We start from the raw sequence: 18371 nt of genomic DNA, 5'->3' as shown, positions 1-18371 counted from the left end.
AGTCCTGTAGCTGAGTCTGACATCAGTGGGGCAGGAGGAGGGGAGGAGTAATTGCTCAGTAGCAATTAGAATGATCATCAACCAGTAGGAGTTAGTCAGGTGGAAGGAGTAGTAGCATCCTAAGTGACAGATCCCAAGGTGGGATGGAATGTGGTGCCCCCAAACACCTGGAATCTGGGGGGAGGGGGTTTTTATTACTTTCATTACTCAAGACAACACTGTACAAGACTCCACCACATGGCAACTGAAAGCAGACCCTTGTGGTTGGACTGTGGTGGGTGATGGGGTGGTGGTAGGAAATGGTCCCTGGCACCCATGTGGGCTGGTATATGTGTGGGGCAGGATACTAGGGATGTTAGGAATGACTGTTGAGTATGTGAGTGTGCATGTGTGTAGGTGGGGGCAGCATAACAGGCACCAGAGAACATCCCTCATGCTGCCAGCCTTGTCCCATGGACAAAACAGAACTAGCAAAACAGTAGCTCAGACATCCTATTACCTGCTGCCTCCTGCTCCAGGCACAAAGGAAGGAGGTGACACCTCCTCATGGGGCTGTTAGGGTGAAGGTCCAGATTTGAAAAAGCACATTCTTAAGAAGCCAGGAGACTTGTGTTCAAATCCTCACTCTTCACTGATTCCCAAGTTGGAAACTCTAAAAAGTGGCTTTCTACCAGCTCTAAAATTCCCCTCTTGTGATTCTAAGAGGACAACACTGAGAGTAAAGAGGGAAGGACCATGGGGAAGTAGTAGGCAGGACTTGAAACGGAACTGCTGTGCCTGGAAGGACAAAGTCTGTGCTTGGGGGTCACCAGAGAAGGAGAAGGAATGCTTTCTTCCCTTGGTGTGGTGGGTGGGAGGTTAACCAGCTCAACATAATTTCTATTGGGTTGTAGGTGCTGCCCCTGTGATGGGGCTTCCCCATGGCCAAATGAGGAGAGGACATCTTCTGTGTGCATTAAAAAATTTGACAGTAAACCCGAATATTTCTCCACTGAGAATCTTTAGATCCTAGAGTGTCCAGGAACTTGTCTCCAGAGTCTAAGAATTTTGCAAGATGAATTCTGAAATTTTGTACTTTCAAAATGGTGGTGTGGGTGGGTAGGCTCTGCCTTCAGGGCCCCCCTGGCCACTCTGGATGAGAGTTAAGTCTACCAAGACATGATCTGCTTGGGGAGGAAAGATGGCCAATCTCCCAAAGGAGAAGGGCCAAGAGCCTTTTCCTCAATGGGCTTTTATTGGGTTCAATTTACACAGGAATACAGGTAAAGCTCATTAATCATTGTCAGGCAGTAAGGATCAAACAATAAGATAACTCACAAAGAACTACAAATGCTTATTCTGAGTCAGGGTCTGTTAGCTAAAGGGCTACAAAACTTTGGGAAACAAACTTATTTCCTGCTCGGACCCTTATCATTTAATTGAGAACATTCTTAGCAAAGCAGTTTTCACAGGACTTTATAAATTTTTTCTTAGGCCTGATTGCCCCAGAGAACCTGCCCTTTCTAGCACAGGGCTGCACAGCCCTGTCATTGTTTCAGGCTTAAGTCAGGCAGGGGAAGTAAGGCAGCCAAGAGATTAGGAGAATTCTTGCAGACAGAATGAGGACTCAGGCTATGTCAAAGCTGAGAGGTCAAAGGTGAGGGTCTATCACCCCCTTTTGCTATAGCCCCCCAAGTCCTTCCCTGGGGGCCCTCGTGATTGTACCTATCTTAAGTCATTCCTCCCTTGAGGAATCTTACTCATCATTGGCTAAGCAATCACGCACTGGGGGCCAGGCAGGGTGAAGTAAAAGGGGCAGAGGCAGTGCCCCTGCCAGGGAAATAAGCTTTGTCTCCTTAGTGGCTTGTGGTCTGAAGGTCACTCACTCAGCCTTAGCCATGGGGGCAGGTTACAGCTCCTGAAACCAGGCAGGGCAGTTCCCAACAGTGCTGATAATTCCCTCAAATGATCAGATCACCTCCTAAATTATCTGGAGAACCGAAGTGAATAAAAAAGAACTGTAGTACAATTCCTGGCCTGTGTTTGCCCTTGTATATGTGACTGAATTGGCACCTGGCAATCATGTAAACAGAGAGTGTAAACTTTATTGCAATAAGCTCAAACTCCTGAAATCCAGGTTTCTTTCCATCATCTTCACTGCCCCAAGACACTGCACTAGTCCAGGACTCCACACTCTGTACAACTGCCCCAGCCTCCTAAATGCTCTCCTGATTTACTTCCATGCCCTCCCACCCCCATAGTATATCCTCCACACAGTAGCCACTTTATAGGCAACGGAACAGGAGTCAGCAGGGGTAACTAACTTGGGCATGGCTATCATGGTAATCATCAGGGTCTTAAGGGGAACCCAACCAGTCTGACTTTGAATTAGTCAGTCAGTGGTAAGAATAGCACTGTGGGATCAGATTGGCTTGTGGGTGGATCTCAGTTCTGCCATGCACTAGTTGTGTGAGCTCCAGTCCATGACTACCTTTTGTTTTTCAGTTTTCTTGTCTATAAAAAGGGCCAATAATAATGTCAAAGTCCTAATGAGGAGCCAAAGAGGTCAGTTGCAGCAGGGGCTGTCAGGGCTCCCTGAGCCTTACAAATTCAGAGGGCTGGTGCCAGTGCCTGCATCTTATTGACAGAGGGCTTTCTCCCAACCACAACCTCACTGCGTAGGCAGAGCACAGGAATTAGCACATGTAGCAGCATCTTTCCACTGTGACTGCTAGTCTATAACTACCCCAGCTTCCTCTCCCCTTAGGTGAAACAATTATGAGGTATCTGTTTTACAGTGTTTCCTAGAGCTCCCGAACAGAATGAAGACCCAGATGTCCATCGTGGTGTTTTTCCTGAGATCACCTATACACACTCAAATCCATGTCTCAGGGTCTGCTTCTGGTGAACACAAGCAAAGACATAAAGCAATCATTTATTCATTTGACAAATATTTGTTAAGGCCTCCTATAAACCAGACTCTGGACCAGGGCCTGAGAATATTGCAGTGAACAAGACAGTGTATCCCTGCTCTCAAGGAGCTAAAAGTCTGGGAATCAGCAATGGGAAATAAAAAAAAAAATGCTATCATTCTGCATAGTGATAAGTTTTGTGAAGACGATGATGTGATAGTGATGGGAGCAGTGGGTGCGGGGTGGTCAGAGAGGGCCTCTCTGAAGAGATGATATTTAAACTGAGACATGAACGATGAGAAGGGGCCAGCCATAAAACAACTTGGGAGAACATTCCAGAAAGAGTACAAAGGCTCTGAGGTAAACATGTGCTCGGGGTATTGAAGGAGTAAAATAAAATTGCATAGTTGCTTTCATAACTTGGAATACCTCTTTCCAGCTCCTTCTTGCCTGTAAGGTCTCTTTTGAGAAATCTGCTGACAGTCTGATGGGAACTCCTTTGTAGGTGACTGTCCCCTTATCTCTTGCTGCTTCTAGGATTCTCTCCTTCGTTTTAATCTTGGCTAATGTAATGATGATGTGCCTTGGTGTGTTCCTTCTTGGGTCCAACTTCTTTGGGACTCTCTGAGCTTCCTGACAGCTAGATCAGGAGTGAACCATAGAAATGAAGATCACGTGGAGGATTAGCAACAGGGGAGTGGGAGAAGGAGAAGGGGGGAGAAGGTAAAGAAAATAAGTAGCATAGACAGTAGATAGAAAATAGATAGGGGGAGGGTAAGAATGGTAGGGGAAATACAGAATCTAAAGAACTTGAGACACGTGTTCATGAACTAAAGGGGGGATGGTGGGGGAAGGGTGTGCAGGGTGGAGGGGAACGGGGGGGGAATAGAACAAATGTAATGGCATAATCAATTAAAAAATAAAATGATTTAAATAAAAAGTAAAATAAAAAAATTGCATAGTTGCAGTTTAGTCAGCTAGAGAAAACAAACCTGGAGAAGTGAGTAATAAGAAGTGGTTGGAGAATAGTAAGCAGAGGCCAGATCATGTAGTTTCTGGGACACAACAGGAAATCTGAATTTATTGTAAAGGAAATGAGAAGCCACCTTGAGTTTTCAGGATTGGAGTGATGTGATCTGCGTTAACAAAACAAACCCTCTTAGGCTCTGTGTGGGAAATAGTCTGTAGGAGACAAGGGCAAGGGCAGAATGGAAAAATGGGAAGTGGTCAGATTTGAGACATTTTGGAGTTAGAGTTGACAGGATTTGCTGGCAGATTGGGTGTAGAGATTGAAGGAAAGGAAACAAAAATGACTCCTCCGTGTCTCCTAGTGCAACTCTGGGGATGCTTGGGTCATTCACGGAGATGGGTCAGACTGGGCAGGAACAGGTTTTGGGTGAGGTTGTGTGCGTGTGGAAATGAAGAGTTTTGTATAAAGTTAGAAATGGTCATTAGACGGCCAAGGGGAGGTGCACGTAGGCAGCTGAACAGTGGATCTGTAACTCCAGGGAGGAGGGGAAGTGGGTGCAGGCTGGAGACTTGAATCTGGAAGTCTTTAACCTATGGCGCCGCGCAGTACACTAGAAATAGAATGAGTCGCGTAGGTAATTTACAATTTCACAGTAGCCACATTAAAAAGTAACACAGGTGAGATTAATTAAAATAATACATTTCATCCAACATATCCCAAATACTATTTCAATAAGTGACCAATATAAAAATTATTGATGAGACATTTTCATTCTTCGATGTCCAGTGTGTTTCGCATTTAGAGCCCATTTAACTCCCACTCACGTTGCAAGCGCTCACTCGCCACCTGCCAGCTACTGGGTATCGTGTGGTTCAAAGAGCAGTGGAGGTTTTTCAAACAAGGAGCCTGGGTTAGGGCGCATACGCGAATAACTAATGAATGTATGACTTGGGTGGAGCAACATCTTAGTGTTTCTCTCTAGAGCCAATTAAGAAAGAATTAAAAACAAAGCTGGAAACTTGAATCCATACGGAACTTACAGAGGCGACCCCTCCATTAGAACCACCCGGACGGAAATCGCGACGGAACGGAAGTCGCACCCGCAGCTATAGACACCTGAGGGGGCAGCCAGATCCGCTGAGAGGAGTTTTGCAGCGCGACTCTGAGCGCTCGAGCCGCGGGAGGTGAGCGGCGCGCGGGGTGATGGAGATCTGCGCACCCACCCAGGGTCCGCGGTGGGCAGGAGGGGCGGCTGAAGTCCGGGAATACGCGGTGCTCGAGCAGAGCGGGGCGCGGTGGCCACGGCGCAGACACTGGTGTCCGACTGTCTGGGTTCGCAGCCCAGTCCCGCTCCCTACTCACTTGTGACGGACCTTAAACAAGTCACCCTTCTTCATCCCGCGTCTTAGCTTCGTCGCCTATGGCGTGGGGATCGAAGAATCACCCTCACAGAGCTGCTGTGAGGATTTAATACTGTAATGAACGGGACACGCTTAGCACCACGCCTGACACATTGTAACCACCCAAATAGATAGGGGGGAGGGTAAGAACAGTAGGGGAAACACAGAATCTAAAGAACTTGAGACACGTGTTCATGAACTAAAGGGGGGGGGAAATGGGTAAAATGTTGAGGCCCCTTTAATATGTTTACTTATACTGAGATGTGTCATGGTTTTCACCGACTACCATTAATTTCTGAGCTCCCCCCAGAGTCCCCTACATTGTTCTATGTGAGCATTTTGTTTGCATTAACACATGTGATCCTCACAATGGACATGGAGTTAGGTCCTATTATCCCTATTTTACACGCGAAGGAATGGAAGCTCCTAGAGTTTAAGAAGTTCCCAGACGCCCAAAGTTACCTGGCTAGGGAGCAGTTGGGTCAGACTCTAGGGTCTTAACCACAATGCTCTATACTCAGCATGAGAAGGAGTGTGGGCTGCAGAAGTGAAGTTGCAGAAAATTTACCGTATGCCAAGTTGGAATTTAAAAATCTTAAATTCTCACAACATCTCTGGGAGGTAAATGCTACTTTTCTCCTTATTTCACAGCTCAGAGGCAGGAATTTGACTTCCTCAAGGTCATATAACAAGGGGCAGAAATTGGTGACTTGAAAACTCACATTAAAAGTCTACTGTTCTCTAGGACTTGAACATGGGTTAGCACTGCTTTTGCCTCAAGTACAGGCAGCATGAGCAGCAGGCGATCAGCTCGCAGAGGCAACAGGCCACATCTGCTCATTTTACATGTACAGCACTCGATGTAGATATGAATGAGATGTGTTTCCTGCTTTCAGGGTCCTCTCAGCTTATAAGAGGTGACAAAGTGTTAAGTAGTAACAGTGAAGTGTAATAAGTCTTCTAGAGAGTTATAAGGAGGCTTTGGTAACCTAGAGGAGGACCTCCAGCCAAGACTTTGAGGGTGGTGGCCAGGACAGGCTTCCAGGGGGAAGCAGAGACCTAAAAAGTAGCATAGGAGTTGGCCAAGCCAGTAGAGAGAAGATATACCAGCCAGAGAGAACAGCATGTGTAAAAGCCTAGAAAATGAGTGAAATTAAGTATAAAGATGTCTGGCCCTGGCTGGTGTAGCTCAGTGGATTGAGCATGGGCCTGTGAACCAGAGGATCGTGGTTTGATTCCCAGTCAGGGCACATGCCTGGGTTGCAGGCAGGTTCCCTGCAGGACAGTTCCCTGCAGGGGATGCACTAGAGGCAACCATACATTGATGTTTCTCTCCCTCTCTCCTTCCCCTCTAAAGATAAATAAATAAAATCTTAAAAAAAAAAAGTATAAAGATGTCTGGTATAGTTGGAATGAAGCAGTCCACTAAGAATATGGTGGAAGGTATGTCTCCAAATTAAACATTTTTTCTATTTATTGATTTTTTAGAGAGAGAGAAACATCAGTTTGTTGTTCTACATATTTATGTATTCATTGATTCCTTCTTATATGTGCTCTGATCAGGTATTGAACCTGCGACCTTGACTTATTGAGAGGATGCTCTAACCAACTCGGCTACCCAGCCAGGGCTTTAAATCTTGCACTTTGAGTCACCCAGGTTTGTCTGGGCAGTCACTGTTTCTTATGCATTCTAGAGATGCTGTGTGCACTTACAAATATGTACCTTAATGTTTCCGCCTTCCTTCCTGCACAGATTCAGGCTGGCATACTGCAAGTAGTATCTAGCACTTTGCTTCCTTGCTTTAGTCATGTATAGGTTCAGCTCCTCACCTTCTGACAGTTGTGTCTTACTCCATTGTGTGGATGTACCATGACTTACTTAATGAGTCCCCTATTGATGATATTTAGACCTCTCATTTTTTTGCTATTAGAAACACTGCTGCAACAGATATACAGAGGTCATTTCGCACATGTCAGGGTATATCTGTGGGATGAATATGTAGGAATGGAATTGCTTGGTCAAAGGATTTGTGTGTGTGTGTCATTTTGATGCAAAGTGGCAAATTGCCCGCTGTAAAGGTTGTGTCTTCCATCCCTCCAGCCATGAGTGGGAAGTGTGAGGGTAGTAACTTGAGACTCTTGGAGGGTAGGAGTCACTGATCAGGCATTATGGTGCCCCCCACGTTAGATATGTTACTTTTGAAGGAACTCAAAGGAAGATGCCTTCAGAGAGTAAGTGCTTTTCATAGTGTTGGGGGGCAGTATAGCAAGGGGGCCAGCTCTGCTGCTTACTGGCTGGAAGAGCCAGGTAGGTACCTCAGCCTTTTTGTGTCTTTCCTCATCTCTGTGTGGCACAATCATAGTGTCTGTTGCCTGTATTGCTTAGGGTTGCTGTGAAGATTTAAAGAGTCAACAGGCTTAAAGCCTTTGGAATAGTTCCTGCACATGGTGTACTTTTTTTTTGTCAGGGCTTCTCATCTCATCTTTACCACCCCTTTGTTTTGAAAACAGACTGTCTGGGTTTGCATCTCATCTCTGGCACTCCTGGGTGATCTTGGGCAAGTTGCCTCCGTCTTTTTCACCTGTAAAAATAGGGACACTATTGTTAAAAGTATCTTCTTCTTGGGTTTTGTGAGGATTAAATGTATTAATATATTTGAAGTACTTATAGTGCCTTGTACACAGGGTTCAAAAATGTTGGTGATGTCTGTTATTCTTTTGCAGGCTTTGGCTGTTTTGGTGCCATGCATCGTTTACAGTGTATCCTCCAAGCACAGAGGTGTCTGGGGTGGGGGCCCTTGGCCTCTGTGTCCTGGCTACTGCTCCGGGCCTGCAGGGCACACAGCAGTTTCTCCACCACCGCATGTCCCAGTCCAGAGGGGCAGCAGGAGGATGGAGTTCAGAAGGATTTCAGCTCCAGACTGGCCACTGGACCGACCTTTCAGCATTTTTTAAGAAGTACTTCAGTTACTCCAGAGAAGACAGCTTCTCCAGATATGGCGGACCCACCCCCGTATCTCACAGCGGATGAACTTTTAGGAAGGCACAGAAAAGGTTGATTTCACTTTTTGTCTCTCTTTGGGCTTTCTCAGTGCTCTTTTCCAATATCCGTGGCCTGATTCTTAACTGTGCTTTTATTACAGACCTGGCGGGTTAACAGTGCAAAGGAGGTTTGGAGGGTTAACAGTGTGGGAAGGCTTGCTAAGCTACGGAATCATCAAACTCCACCAAGTAACATTAATATGAAGAAACTTATATTGTCGATACACATGACTGGGGTGGGGAGTAGAGTCCTCGTAGTCCTCCCTTTGGTTATCTTTGGAAACCCTATAATTTCTGTTCTAATTTTTAGTTTGTTTTAAGTTATAAGGCAGCTTTCACAATTGGTGCTGTAGAAATTCAGTCTTTATGTTTAGGCAGAGGTTTTCTTAGAAACATTATGCAACCAATTAAATGCTTTAAAAATAGTTTGGAGAGAGCCATGGCTGGTGTGGCTCAGTGGATTAGGTGTCGGCCTGCAAACCAAGGGGTGGCCGCTTTGATTCCTGGTCAGGGCACATGCCTGGTTGCTGGACAGGTACCCGGTGGGGGCGGTGCATGTCAGGCAACCACACACTGATGTTTCCCTCCTTTCCCCAATTTCTAAAATAAATAAATAAATAAATAAATAAATAAATAAAATATTTTAAAGGTTTGGAGAGAAATTACGGGACAGTCAGACCTTTCCCTGTTTACCTTGTTTCAGAAAACTATATCCCTTTATAATTATTTTTTTTAAGATTTATTTATTGTTTTGAGAAAGAGAGAGAAACATCAGTTGGCTGTTCCACTTACTTATGTGTTGATTGGTTGCTTCTCGTGTGTGCCCTCACTGGGGATCAAACCTGAAATCGTGGTATATCGGGATGGCACTTGAACCAACCCAACTATCCAGCCAGGGCTCCCTTTATAATTCTTAAAGGTTTGATTGCTATCATAAGGAGAAAATTAGTTGTAACTTGTTTTCACTTAATATTTTCCCAAGTACTACATTATCGATAATTAAATTTTTAAAAATTGGTACAAAATATCACATCGTGCTGAACCATGATGTTTTCCAACCTGCACCCTATAGTTGGAAATTAGGTTGTTTGAAAAGTTTTTTTAAAAAATACTTTATTTTCGTTTTTAGAGAGAGGGGAAAGGAAGGAGAAAGAGTGGGAAAGAAACATCAATGTGTGGTCGTCTCTCATGTGTCCCCTACTGGCGACCTGGCCTGCAGCCCAGGCATGTGCCCTGACTGGGAATTGAACCGGTGACTCTTTGCTTCACAGGTCTGTGCTCAATCCACTGAGCCACACCAGCCAGGGATGAAAAGTTTTTATATTATAAATAATACTCTAAGTGTCTCATTTATATCTATGTCTACATCTATGTTTTTCTCTCTCCATATGTAGACAGAGATAGATAGATAGAAGTTGCTTCCATTAAATATTTTTTCCAGAATAAATCTCTAGGAATTGAATTAGTAAATCATGGAGTATGACCTCTGCTAGGTATTTTTCAGTCCTTTATAATTCGTTGTTTCTTTCAGTCTCTCTCTGAGGTAAGTACTGGTGTTTCCTTTTTTTTAGACGAGGAAAGTGAGCCAAGGAAGGTTTTTAAAAAATCCTGATCTTTCCTTTTCTCTCCCTCCTTTGTGTTTTCCCTCCTCCTTTTCTTTTTTTAAAAAAATTACTGCTATTTTCTATTGATTTTATGTAATTCTTTGTCTAAAAGATTTTATTTATTTTTAGAGAAGGGGGGAGAGAGGGAGAGAAATATCAATGCGCCAGAGATACACGGCTCAGTTGGATGCCTTTCCCGCGCCCCCAACTGGCCCACAACCCAGACATGTGCCCTGACTGCGAATAGAACTGGCAACCTTTTTGGTTCGCAGGCCAGCATTTAACGCACTAAGCCACACAGGCCAGGACTCAACTTTTAACATTATTTGAATTTATTTGAGTCTGTAAATGAAAGTGTGCTGATGAGGTCAGGGGTTGATAGAGATTCGGTTTGAAGGGGCTAGCCCGAGTGTGAAGTTGCTCTTAAAGCTTTGCGCAAATGTGTTTTGTGTGATTATTACTGTGCTTCATTTCACTTAAGATGTTTGAAGTTACTGTAGAAAGTTGCCTCATCTTTATATTGTGGCTTTATGTACACTCTTGCCTCTGATACTACCTCCAGAGGCTGGAGGATCTCACCTGAGAAGGAGTGTAATATGTGCGTTTACATTTACTTTTCCTCTAGGTTGACAGTCAATGCTGTCAGCTATTGTCCCCCCCTTTCTGATTGTTTTTATAACCATATTTCTTTGTTCCTTAGGTACATGTTTTTCCCATATTTTAAATGACATGGTGTATAGTTGGTGTGTGTAAATGATGTAGCATTTCTTTTGTTCTGAAAGGCTGTCATTAATTTTGTGGTACATCTGCAATTAATGGTGTCTTAGAATTGAGACAACTGAGGACTTAGTGAATAACCAGTTGCATCAAATATTTATGGGGCATTTGCAAAGGCGTCTTTACGAGGTGTGGTCCCTTTTTGTCTCTGCCATGGAGCCCTCCTCTCATTGCAGTCTACCTGGAGACCTATGGCTGCCAGATGAACGTGAATGACACAGAGATAGCCTGGTCCATCTTACAGAAGAGTGGCTACCTGCGGACCAATAATCTCCAAGAGGTACGCCATTCCTGTTTTCCTGTGTTCTCTGGGTCTGGTTGAGACTCTGCATTTGTGCCAGTTCTTAGACACAGTGTCAGGAACTGAGAGTATGGCCTGCAGGGAATGAGCTCCCTGCACGAAGTGTGTAGTGTGGGACCAAGGTGCACTTTTATTTCCTTTTTTTAAAAGATTTTATTTATTTATCTTTAGAGGAGAAGGGAAGGAGAGAGGGAGAGAAATATCAATGTATGGTTGCTTCTCCTGCGTCCCCTGTTGGGAACTGGCCTGCAACCCAGGCAAGTGCCCTGACTGGGAATCGAACTGTGGTAGTTTGGTTCACAGGCCTGTGCTCAATCCAGTGAGCTACACCAGCCAGGGCTTATTTCATTATTTTTGAAAATTTTATAGTGGTGCTCATTTTCAAGCAAGGGACTAAGATAAAAATGGACTGCATGTCCTGACTGGTGTGGCTCAGTTAGTTGAGCATCGTCCTGCAAAGCAAAAGGTTAATCATTGGTGTCCCAGTCAGGGCACATGCCTGGGTTGCAGGCCCGGCACCTGGTTGGGGCATGCTTGAGAGGCAGGCAATTAATGATTCTCTCCCTCTCTTTCTCCCTTCCCTTCTCTCTAAAAATAAATAAATGTTTTTTGTTTTTTTTTAAAGGTGAAAGAGCCCTGGCTGGTGTCGCTCAGTGGATTGAGTGTGGGCCTGGGAAGCAAAGGGTCGCTGGTTTGATTCCCAGTCAGGGCACATGCCTGGGTTGTAGGCCAGGTCCCCAGTAGGGGACACATGAGAGGCAACCACACATTGATGTTTCTCTCCCACTCTTTTCCCTTCCCTTCCCTCTCTCTAAAAACAAATAAATAAAATATTTTTAAAAAGAATTTTTTTTAAAAGGTGAAAGAATTCTTTTAAAAAATGGATTGCAAGGAGGTGGGAATGGGAATGAGTGTTTAATGAGTCCAGAGCTTTAATTGGGGAAGATGGGATAGTTCTGAAAGGTTAATGGTGGCGATGGTTGCACAACAATCAGAATGTATTTAATGACACCGAACCGCACATTTAAAATTGGTTAAAATGGTAAATGTTATGTGTGTTTTCTCACAATTGAAAAAAAAGGGCCGTGGGCAGTGACTTTACAAGTCTGATTTTAAACATCATAATTTTTTTTTCCCTTGCTCTTCACTCAGGCTGATGTGATCCTCCTTGTCACATGTTCTATCAGGTAGGAATTTGTTCTTTACTTAGGAGTGAATATATCCTAAATAATAATGCCAGATCTAACAGTGCCAGGCTGGCCTCCCTGTGGAGATGAGCCAGTGAATCTGTAGCTTTTTGCAGTGTAGATAGTAATGATAGAACTGGTTAACCTTTGCTGAACATGTGCTGTGTGTCAGGTGCTGTGCTGACCATCTTCTGATTGTTCCGTGTCTTATTTTTTTTCGCGCGTGTCGGTTTTTTTGGCTTTTCCCTTTTTTCTCTCGTTTTTTTTTCTTTTCTGATGTTTATGATATACTGCAGACCCATATCTGGTAAAAAGCCCTAGGTGAAAAAATCAAACAATAAAAATGGTAAATGCTAAGCACAGGGAAAGTATAGTTAAAGTGATATGGTAGTTGAAAGGCAGGAGAATAAACTCTCCCACAGTGGAGGTGGGGAAGGCTTTGTGAAGTAGATTGTTTCTGAATTTGGCTTAAAGGCTTGTCAGGATTTCAAGATGGGCAGGAAGGGTGTGTCATTCCAGGACTATTATAGCAAGTGTTGCTTCTTCAGCTGGCTCCCTGCCTACTTTCCCTAAGCCTAAAAGTTGGGTATTCATTTAAAGCATTGAAGGTTTTTCTTTTATTCCCATTGTTCTACCCTTTTAGATTACTCTGTAGTTTATTTGCAAGTTCAGGTCTACTTCTTGATCTCTGTAGGGAGAAGGCTGAACAGACCATCTGGAATCGTTTACATCAGCTTAAAGCACTGAAGACCAAACGGCTCCGTTCCCGAGTACCTCTGAAGGTTGGGATTCTAGGTATCTGGTGACTTGCAAATTTTGTGAGTTGGAGTCTTGGGCTTTATGTGTTAGGGTTTTTCTTAGTGGCCAGATTCTCATTGTGTGAAGAAATTTTATATGCCCTGTGCAACTCTGCTACTTAAATGTTAGGGCTGGAGGGTAAAATGAGATAAAGCTCACAAAAGGTCTTTTCATAGTGCCTTGAAGTAATGGGTACTGAGAAAGTGGTCTGTCCTTCCCGGAGTCTAGTGCGGCTCGTGGTGCCAGAATCGCAGCTAGGACAGCATTTGGAGTCTGAGGGGGCAGCAAGCATAAATTTACAGTCTAGGCATGTTTCATCTCGACTCCTGAAGCATATCCAAGTGAACATCTAGATATGTACTGACCAATATCGTAGCCAGTAGCCACATGTGGTTATTTGAATTTAATTAAATAATATTAAAAATATTCCTTTTTAGTTTCACTAGCTACATTGTGACTGCTCAGTAGCCACCCTTGACTAGTGGCTACCAGTGTGAACAGTGCCGATAAAGAACATTTCTGTCATCATAGCTCTGATCTAGATAGCTAGGAAACATGTTTTAAAGTTAAATATTCTGTACCTTCTTGTTTCTAGAATTTGGTTAATATACTTAACCTTAAAACAGACTGTGTCCCTTGTAGAATATATAAATTAATTCCTTTTGCTCTGGCTGGTGTGGCTTAGTGGATTGAATGCCAGCCTGTGAAGCAAAGGGTCACTGGTTTGATTCCCGGTCAGGGCACATGCCTGGGTTGCAGGCCCGGTCCCTGGTTGGGGGTGCTTGAGACGTGACCACACATTGATATTTCTCTACCTCTCTTTCTCCCTCCCTTCCCCTCTCTCTAAAAATAAGTAAGTAAAATCTTTTTAAAAATTCCTTTTGATGGTGGTTCAAAACACAGGTGGAGCATGTCCTGTTGTATTGAGTGACACAGGAAGATGGAAGGATTAGCTGAAATATTTTGTGCCACTTCAGTTCCGTCATTATAGAAGTCCCCAGGTAAATCTTGGTCAGGAATTTTAGAAATCCCCAAAAGAGGTATTTTAATGGTAGTACACACACATAACATAACATTTTCCATTTTAACTCTTTTTAAACGTATATTTCAGTGACATCACGCGCACTAACACTGTTGTGCATCTGTCAGCACCATCCATTTTCAGAGCTTTCCGTCTTCCCAAACTGACACTCCGTGCCCAGTAAACAGTGACTTGCCATCCCCCTCCCTCAGCCCCTGGCAGCCACCACTCTGCTTCCTGCCTCTATGAACTTCACTGCTCTAGGCCCCTCATGTGAGTGGGGTCATACAGTATTTATCCTCTTTGGACTGACTTATTTCACTTAGAGTTATGGTCAATTATGTGTCAGAATTTCTTCTTACTTTTAAAAAAGATTTTATTTATTTATTTATTTTTAGATAGGAAGGGAGGTGGAAGGAGGGAGAGAGAGAGAGAGAGAAACATCAGTCGGCCACTTCTTGTAGGTGCCGCGACCAGGACCTTGCACACGCACCCCCACCACGGAGCAAACCCACAACCTAGGCATGTGCCCGGACCAGAATTGAACCCGCGGCCTTTTGCTTTATGGGGCGATGCTCCAACCACATGAGCCACACCGGGCAGGACAGAATTTCTTATCTTTTTAAGTCTGAATAATATTTCACTGATGGACACTTGGGTTGCTTTCACCTTTTGGCTGTTGTGAATATTTTTGCTATGAACATGGGTGTACGACCAAGAATAGTTCTTAAACAAGTATTTTCAAAGTGCGTTTGTAATAAAATGGACTTTTTATTAATTTGATAATCTTACTAATAACAGTAGTTTTTTTAGGGTGTGGAAGATACCAGCATGGGTGGTTGACTCATTTCTTACAGGTTTTAGCAAATATTATGGGGAAGAAGAGGGATAAAAGAGTGTGAGTACAGTTGTATATTAAATTTTATTTTAAAAAAGAAATTCCTGATGCAAAATATTTTTTATTTGTAGCACAAGTAATTTTCAATAAAAAAAAGAGGTGGTTCATATCAGAAAGGTTTTTCAATGGTGGTTTAATTTTTCCGGGCATTGAATTGAATTGCTGTTGAGCCCCTTTCCTTGCTTTCTTGTACAGGAAGATGGAGGTTCCAGTGCTGTGGGAGTGTTGGGCAAATTTGGGGGATGATGCTGAACTCTTAGGGAAGTTTCTGTGTTTTGGTGTCCCATCCAGCTGGAGATAATGTATACTAAGAAGGCGTGAGACCATATGAATTTGGGAACAGGTGTTTACTTCTTTTTCCTCCCAGGGTGCATGGCTGAGAGATTGAAGGAGGAGATCCTCAATAGGGAGAAAGTGGTGGATATTTTGGCTGGTCCAGATGCCTATCGGGACCTTCCTCGGCTGCTGGCTGTTGCTGAGTCAGGCCAGCAAGCTGCCAATGTTCTGCTGTCTCTGGATGAGACCTATGCCGATGTCATGCCAGTCCAGACGAGCCCCAGTGCTACTTCTGCTTTTGTGTGAGTTACTGACCAAGAGACAGGGAGTAAATTTCTTCTCTCTCACTTTTAAAAATAGCATGTTAAGCCCTGGACGGTGTGGCTCAGTTGGTTGGAGCTTTGTCCGGTAACCGAAAGGCTGCAGTTTTGATTCCCAGTCAGGGCACATACCTTGGTTGCGGGTTCGATTCCCAGTGCAGGCATGTGCGATTCCTGGTCCAGGTGCATATAGGAAGCAACCAACTGATGCTTCCCTTTCACATTGATATTTCTCTCTCTCCCTTCCTCTCTCTCTAAAAGCAATGAAAAAATGTCCTTGGGTAAGGATTAAAAGAATTAAAATAACACGTTGATGTTATTACATTAAAAAATTGCTGTATGTACATATACAAAAGACAAAAAAATGATATATAAGACTCCTTTATATCTATCAACCCCATTCCCCTAGGCCACCTCTCATAGGTGACGTGTTAGTTGTTTTACTTTTGTTTTTAATTGATTTTACAGAGAGCGTAAGGGAGGGAGGGGGAGAGAGAGAAGAAACATTGATCTGTTGCTCTTCTTATTTATGCATTCATTGGTTGCTCCTTGTACGTGCCCTGACTGGAGAGCAGGCCTACAACCTTGATGTATTGGGATGACACTCTGACCAACTGAGCAACTAGGCAGAGCCTAGTTGTTTCTTGTATAAATCTTTGAGAAGTGGTTTATTTTTTGTATATATATTCATGTACATAAAATGAGGTCTTTCTTATACTCCCTTCTATATTATTTTTTCATATAAGAAAATACCTTAGGCTTTCCTGATTCTTACTCTCTTCCCTGATCTTTTTAAGTTGAAAAAAGAAGTACTTGACAAAATAGTTTATATTTGTTGAAGAAAGTGGTTTGGTTCATATCCTGGGGTTAAAGACTAGTTTTTAAAGATAAAAAAAATGTCTGCCTTGGTTCTTCTTAGATTGGTCCAGTGTGAGCATGTTGTCAAGAGAATTTAGAGCGGCAGGATAATGCCAAGGGAGCTGTGACCTGCTTCTTCGGCTGGACCGAGACATCCTGCTGCTGTTACTAAGTTCTGGTGCTTTCTTCTCCAGGTCTATCATGAGAGGCTGTGACAACATGTGCAGTTACTGCATTGTTCCTTTCACGCGTGGCCGGGAGAGGAGTCGGCCTGTTGCTTCCATTCTAGAGGAAGTGAGAAAGCTTTCTGAGCAGGTGAAAGTTCTCCAGGTTTTCTTACAGAGAGTGGGTTTGTGGGAGGGTGAGGACAACTTTCTAGTTTTGCAGCTTGTGCTATCTCGAAGCTGTACTAATTTAGAACCATACCTGGCCAGAAAGAAAAACCTGGGTGTACATCTTTGGTTTGCTGAGGCCTTTAGTCATTTAGGATGGCCTTAGCAAATTAAAACTGATAATGGCCCTGGATACCTTGCCCATTCTACTCAGGTTTTTCTTCAGCGTTGGAATACCAACATAAGACAGGAATACCTTACAATCCAACCGGTCAGGCTATTGTAGAAAAGCTCATCATACTTTTAAAAATCTTCTTAAAAAACAAAAAAGGGGGAGCCATGAGTCCTCCTCCCAAAATTTGATTATGTTAGCCATGTTTACATATAATTTTCTAAATTGTGATGAATCACTTTGTACTCCGATTAAGAAACATTTTCAGAAGAAAGCCAAAGTCATCTTATCCCCAGGTTTTATATAGAGATCCACTGGGAGATGGCTTTTGGCAGGACCCTGTAGATCTCTTAACATGGGGAAGAGGGTATGCGTGTGTTTTCATCCCTACAGGTCCTGTCTGGCTGCCAGCCAAAAGAGCAAAGGCCTTATCGAACAAAGTGTTCCAGACCCTCCACAATAATCTACAATAGCTGAACCCTAAAAACTGGTCAATGGACTGAATTTATGAGTTTGGGTCATGGCAGCCCTTGGATGCCTCCTTGTCTTAATCCTTATTTGTGCTTTACTATATATATGGAGGTTGTTTTCCTAAGATTGCATTTGGGAACAGCAAATAGTGGGTTTCACAGGTTTAACAACTACAATTGATTTTACAAACAAAAAAGGGGGAGATGTTGCGAACTGCCCTGCTTGGTTTTAGAAGCTGTAATTCCCCGTGGCTAAGGCTGAGTAAAGGACCTTGGGACCATAAACCACTTAGAAGACAAAGCTTATCTTCCTTATAGGGACACCACCTCTGCTCCTTTTCTCTTCACCCCGCTTGAACCTGGGCAGATGACTGGTTAGCCAATGAAGGGTAAGATTCCTTAAAAGAGGGATGACCTAAGACAGGCATGGTCTTGAAGGGACTCTCAGGGAAGGACTTGGGGGTCTATAGAAAAAGGGGGTGATGGACCCTTGGCCCTTGGCTTTGACATAGCCTGAGTCCTCATTCTGTCTTTGAGAAGTCTCCTAATCTCTTGACTGCCTTACTTCCCCTGCCTGACTTAAGCCTGAAACAATTCTGGAGGTGGGTGCTGCCCTGTGCTGGAAAGGGCAGGTTCCCTAGGTTGATCAGTCATAAGAAAGAATGCAAAAAATCCTATGAAACCTACTTTGCTAATACCCTCAATTTAAATGGTAAGGGCCTAAGCAGGAAGTGAGCTTGTTCCCCAAAGTTTTGTAGTCCTTTAACTATCTGACCCTGACTCAGAATAAGCCCTCAGAGTTCTTTGAATGTTATCTATTATTTGATCACTTCTGCCTGACAGTGACTGATGAGCTTGACGTATACACCCTGTATTTCACTCCTGTGAAAATCGAACACAATTAAAGCTTGTCTAGGCAAGGGTCTAGGTGCTCTCCTCCTGGGAGAGTGGCTGAGGTACTCCAGATGCTCTTTCCCTTGAGAGAGCAGCCTCGCCATCCCTTTTTCTCCACAGACTCGGTAGTCTGTGTGGATGTGTCTTGTCTCATCCCTAA

The 18371-nt window shown here is 43.7% G+C and overlaps 1 protein-coding gene across 1 annotated transcript in view; it reads left to right on the top strand.

The window, feature by feature from the left end:
• Window positions 1–4937: 4937 nt before the first annotated feature.
• CDK5RAP1 (CDK5 regulatory subunit associated protein 1) overlaps window positions 4938–18371 on the top strand; it is a 33748-nt gene continuing 20314 nt past the window's right edge. Inside the window, exons 1-7 of the mRNA XM_053671238.1 lie at window positions 4938–5045; window positions 7986–8315; window positions 10861–10964; window positions 12138–12172; window positions 12867–12967; window positions 15257–15467; window positions 16538–16658. Of these exons, the coding sequence (XP_053527213.1) occupies window positions 8006–8315; window positions 10861–10964; window positions 12138–12172; window positions 12867–12967; window positions 15257–15467; window positions 16538–16658 (882 nt within the window). The 5' untranslated portion in view covers window positions 4938–5045; window positions 7986–8005. The remainder of the gene's footprint in view (window positions 5046–7985; window positions 8316–10860; window positions 10965–12137; window positions 12173–12866; window positions 12968–15256; window positions 15468–16537; window positions 16659–18371) is intronic.

The sequence above is a fragment of the Artibeus jamaicensis genome, unplaced genomic scaffold (genome assembly GCF_021234435.1).
Source record: "Artibeus jamaicensis isolate MK-2021 breed Jamaican fruit bat unplaced genomic scaffold, CSHL_Jam_final contig_685, whole genome shotgun sequence".
Lineage (NCBI taxonomy): Eukaryota > Metazoa > Chordata > Mammalia > Chiroptera > Phyllostomidae > Artibeus > Artibeus jamaicensis.
The sequence above is the reverse complement of the archived record's forward strand: the minus strand, read 5'-3'. Positions and strand labels throughout refer to the sequence as shown.